The sequence below is a fragment of the Meriones unguiculatus genome, chromosome 3 (genome assembly GCF_030254825.1).
Source record: "Meriones unguiculatus strain TT.TT164.6M chromosome 3, Bangor_MerUng_6.1, whole genome shotgun sequence".
NCBI lineage: Eukaryota > Metazoa > Chordata > Mammalia > Rodentia > Muridae > Meriones > Meriones unguiculatus.
In genome coordinates, this window is record NC_083351.1 from 22,304,888 (window position 1) to 22,309,535 (window position 4,648).

General features: G+C 53.6%; 1 protein-coding gene across 1 annotated transcript; it reads right to left on the reverse strand.

Annotated features, from left to right (window-relative positions):
• Positions 1–342: 342 nt before the first annotated feature.
• LOC110548197 (small ribosomal subunit protein uS10-like) lies at positions 343–705 on the reverse strand. The gene has a single exon (XM_060378658.1). It carries the CDS (start codon positions 703–705, stop codon positions 343–345), a length of 363 nt encoding a protein of 120 aa, XP_060234641.1.
• Between the last annotated feature and the right edge of the window lie 3,943 nt (positions 706–4,648).

Genomic DNA, 4,648 nt, shown 5'->3' on the forward strand with positions numbered 1-4,648 from the left:
AGAGAACGAACAAGAGAACAACCTCTAAAAAAAAAAAGAAAAGAAAAGCACTTTCAGGATTGGAAAGATGGCTCAGTGGTTAAGAGCACCAACTCTTCTTCCGGAGGACCCGGGTTTGATTCCCAGCCCCCCATACGGTGATCACAACCACCCATAATTCCAGTTCTAAGGGGATCTGACTCCCTCTCCTGGCCCCTCCGGGCACTGCACATTCTGCGCGGGCATACATCCAGGTAAAAACCTCCGTACACAGAAAATTAAAAAATAAAAATGAAAAAAAAAAAAAAGAATCTCAGGAAAAGTTTTTTTAACTGGTTAAGTCAATTTATTAACATAGCTGACTCAGGCATCTGCAATGGTGACTTCGACCTCCACTCCTGGCTCAGCACTGATGGAAGTAATCTGCTTGACGATATCCAAAGGACTGCGTAAGTCAATGAGTCGCTTGTGGATTCTCATCTGGAAGTGATCCCACGTCTTGGAACCTTCACTACAGGGTGTTTTCCTCGTCGTGATCCTCAGCGTCTTGGTGGGCATGCGCACCGGCCCTTTCACCTTGAGATTCTTTTCCTTGGCGCCTCGGATCAGGTCGGCGCACACCTTCTCCAGCGACTTCACGTTGCGGCTGGTGAGCGTGATTCGAATCCGGTGAATGCCCACCTCGGGCTCTACGGGCTGCGTCTTCCCGCTCTCTTTAAAAGCCATGGCCGCTGCGCCTCCTGACCGACTTGTTCCTCGGCTGGAGCGAACAGCGGTGAGTCAGGACCGGAGCAGACTGAACGCGGCCCCGTGGCACGCACCACCACGTCTCAGAAAGGCCCACGTCTCAGAAAGGCCCACGTCTCAGAAAGGCTCACGTCTCGGGAAGGCTCAAAAAAAAAATTTTTTTTTTTTTTTTTTTTTTTTAAAAGAAGCGCTCTGAGAGGCACGGTTTCAGGTTCAGCCACGCGAAGGAAGCGGAGGCAGGAAAAGAAGCCCCCGGTTCGCCCCACCTCCCTGGACGCGTCTCTTTGAGAGAGCCAGACGGCGGTGGGGAACTCTGGGAGTGTGCTCGGCTGGCCCAGCGGCAGCTGGCCCAGGTTGGGACCTCTGACTTGGAACAGGGTGTAAGGGCAGACTGAAGGCGCAGGAGACGGTCAGGTCTTGGGCGGGCACAGGGAGAGAGATCCGGTTCAGAGGTGCCCCTCTCAGGGTGGCTTTGGGCAGCTCTCGTTTCAATCACTGTTGCTTCACAAAGGCAGCCGTGTACGGGTCAGTACGGGGCAGCGGGGGAGCCCGTAGGACTGCTCTGGGAATGAAAGCGGCCGAGGGCCCTGTGTGGACACGGCGAATGTGCGTCCCCAGAGATGCTCGAGGCCTTTAATTCGACCGTCCTGCTGACGTGTGATGGTATTGTTGGAACCTCCTCCCTTGGGTCTGAAGTCTCCCTAAGACTCTTGTCAGACCCTCATCAGGTCCTTCTTCCCAAACGTCTAGACTCCTTTCTACTGGGATCTAGAGGGTCCCTCAGTGTGACTAAAACCGGCAGGGCACAAGCACAGCGCCTGCCACTCCAGGCTGTGAATGTCCAGGGGCAAGGACTTGAACTTGCCCACAGCTTCAGGGCTCTCTGATGATGGCAGCCACCTTCCCCCAGAGTGATCAAAGGAGAGGCAGGTCCTGTGCAGTTCGGGGCTCGCACTGTTTCAGTCAGGACTAGAAGAGTCACAGACTGAGGGTGTGTCTGGGCTACAGAAAGGCAGAGAACACAGCAGCATGACGCACTGGGGCGCTCTCAGGCTCAGAACAAGAAGGTCCCTGGGTAAAGCCTATTTCTGGAACTTTCCTATCTCCCTGAGAAGACTCTTTTCCAGGAAAGCTCCTTGGGTCTGTGTCATGGCCCAGGCCAAACTGGGACGAGTGATTCTCTTCCATGACCTCAGCAGCTATGAGACATGGGTTCTTGTCTTGGTCCCGACTCTGTGTCCATGACACATCACTCACACTTGCCAGGTTTCTCTTGGTCTGGAAAGAGGGAGTATAAGACCAAAGGGGAAAATTCTTGAATTATAAATTTGTATGAAGGGAGAGTCTGCATGGTAGGGCACTGGGAGGCAACAGGCCTGAGGTGAAGGCAGGAAAGACCAGAGTGGTGGCCCCAGCTCCCCCTTGCAGGCTGATGACCTCAGACACCATATCTTGTACTTGAGAACACCCCAGCTGTTTCAATAAGCTAGAGCCCCACACCCTCAAACTGCAGCGTCATTTAGGGACACCTCCCCTGCCTGTCCAGGGAAGTCCGTCAACCTCTCTGTTATAAAGTTCTCTGGCTGCTTCTATTGGTCTACAATCAAAAATAAAATTCCTGCCATGGTCATGTGTTAGCCTCCGTCTTCTGGCCAGACTCAGGCTCCCAGTGGCACTCGTGACTGCTTGCTCTCCAGAGGCTAACACATACTCAGTTTCTGCTCCACCCGATGGGCTCTTTATCTCTGCTGCCTTCCTAAGCGCCTGGGGAAGCCCAGAGGATGATAAGTGAGGTGCTATCATGAGCAGGATGCTCTGTGGAGAGCTTCATGTGAGATTAGAGATGGAGGGCCCTGAGCAAGGCGGCAGAGCTCCAGCGGAGGAAGATGTGGGCCCAGCTGGGACTCAAGTCCTGTTACCTGGTCTTTCTAGCCCTGGAGGCTTCAACTATGGCTCCACTCACCCTGCTGCCTTCCACCTGGCCCCTGAGGCTTGTTTCTCATGTAAACAGCCTTCTCACTATCAGGTGTGTGGCTCCCACCCTTTTCTGAAGACTTGGTCTTCTGTTCCTCAGGCCTTTGCAAAAGCTGTTCCTTTAACAACGATGCACAGACATCCCTTCTGGAAAGGGCAACATGCAGTCAGCAATGTGTTCCTCAGCTTGGACATCTTCCAGGCTGCTACAGGGAGTCGGTTGCTCCCTCCCTGAGTCCTGCAGCCTAGGATATCCTCTGCGCAGTACCAAACTTCCCATCCTGGGCTGATTGCTCCTCTAACCTACAGTGGATTTGGAACTGCTTGAGGGCAGGATCAGCTGGGCTTCTTCCCTCTGTGCTCTGCTGCCCAGGAGCACCAGGCACCAGCAGAGATTCTAAACAGATGAGAGTCTGGGTTTCTAAGAGGGGCAACTCTTCTGTGGAACCTTACATGGGCAGCTGATGACGGGCAACTAAGGCCCACTGAAGGATACACAAATTACCCCAGATCCTACAGCATGTCAGTTACCAGGCCAGGCCTGGGACCCAATGGTCCTGACACTTGATCCATGGCTTTGGCTCTGACAGAAGTGAACAGTATCCAGGGATTAAACAAGGGTGCCTGGAGGCCCCAGGGGCCCGGGCCCTGCAGCTGCTCACTCCATGCTGGCTCAGTCCCTCTGGCTGGGCGTTCAGCCAACAGCAGCATGGGGCTCTGCCTGCCCCTGCCAAAGGTTGTGCTGTCAGCATTTTGGGGAAGCAGCCAGGCCACTTCCCCGAGGGGATGCTTAAACACAGGACCTGGAGCAGCCTTTCTGGATGAAGGGCTCTGGGTCTGGACTCCCAAGCAGAGTCCTTCTGAATAACTTGATTAGAGTCTGATTAAGCTTGAGGCAGCAGTCTCGAGTGCACATGAAAGAGCCCAGGATGGAACGTGCACTCTGCAAATGCTGTGATGTTGACAGCTCACACAGCGCAGTGGGCAGGCTAAGTGGGGGACGGCCAGGGCGGAAAGTCAGGTACCAGCACTCACTAGCTCTGTCGGTTACCTGTGTCTGCCTCCCCTCTCTGTGAGATGGGAATAAGCGGTGCTTGTCTTATGGAGAGAACTAAACCATTTAATATCCTTTGTTCACCACCTCTCGGGTCTGAGACACTTCTCTGGTGCACACTCACGACCATGCCCTACCTCCCTCGCCACATCCTGGCTTGATGCAAGGCCCGAGTTCAGCTTTCAGGCATCTGCTGGGTTGTTTATGTAGAGGATGATGATGGTGTGAGCACCAACTGTGGTGAGTCACAGATGGTTCTGCGTGCTGCTGGCACCGCCTGAGAGGTGCTCACCCCTGCTTTCCACCCCTCTAACTCTGCTGCCCACACCTCCTCAAGAGTTTCTAGCGGTCTTTCCTTGAAGCTTCCCTCTGACTGCTGCTACCCTCATCACTGTGCTCCATCCTGCAGCCCAGGTCTACACCATGCAGCTCTGTTTTAAACTGGGCCAGATTCCTGCTGGTCACTTTCCCAGGCCACAGGCTGCCTTCTCCCTTCCTCAGATCTGTGGTTCCTCTCAGGGCTCCACACAGAGAAGCTGGCTCTCTTTCCTATACCCCAGGTCTAAGGATGAGGCATAAGATTAGGCAAAAATAAGCCAGTTGTGGTGGCGCACGCCTATAGTCCCAGCACTCAGGGAGGCAGAGGCAGGCAGATCTCTGCGAGGTAGAGGCCACAAAAACAACAAAAAAATCTAGGCAAAACCAAAGGCTGGCTCAGAGGTAGATATGTGTGACCTTATCCAGTCCTTACTGACTTTTCTGGGAATTCTGATCTACTCTCTTTCATTTTTTGATGGTGTGAGGTGTAGAAAATGCTTGGAACTTTTGTGGTACCATGAAAGCTGACAGGACACCGGCAGAATGCTGATCAAATTGTGTGTGACTCCCAGGCTC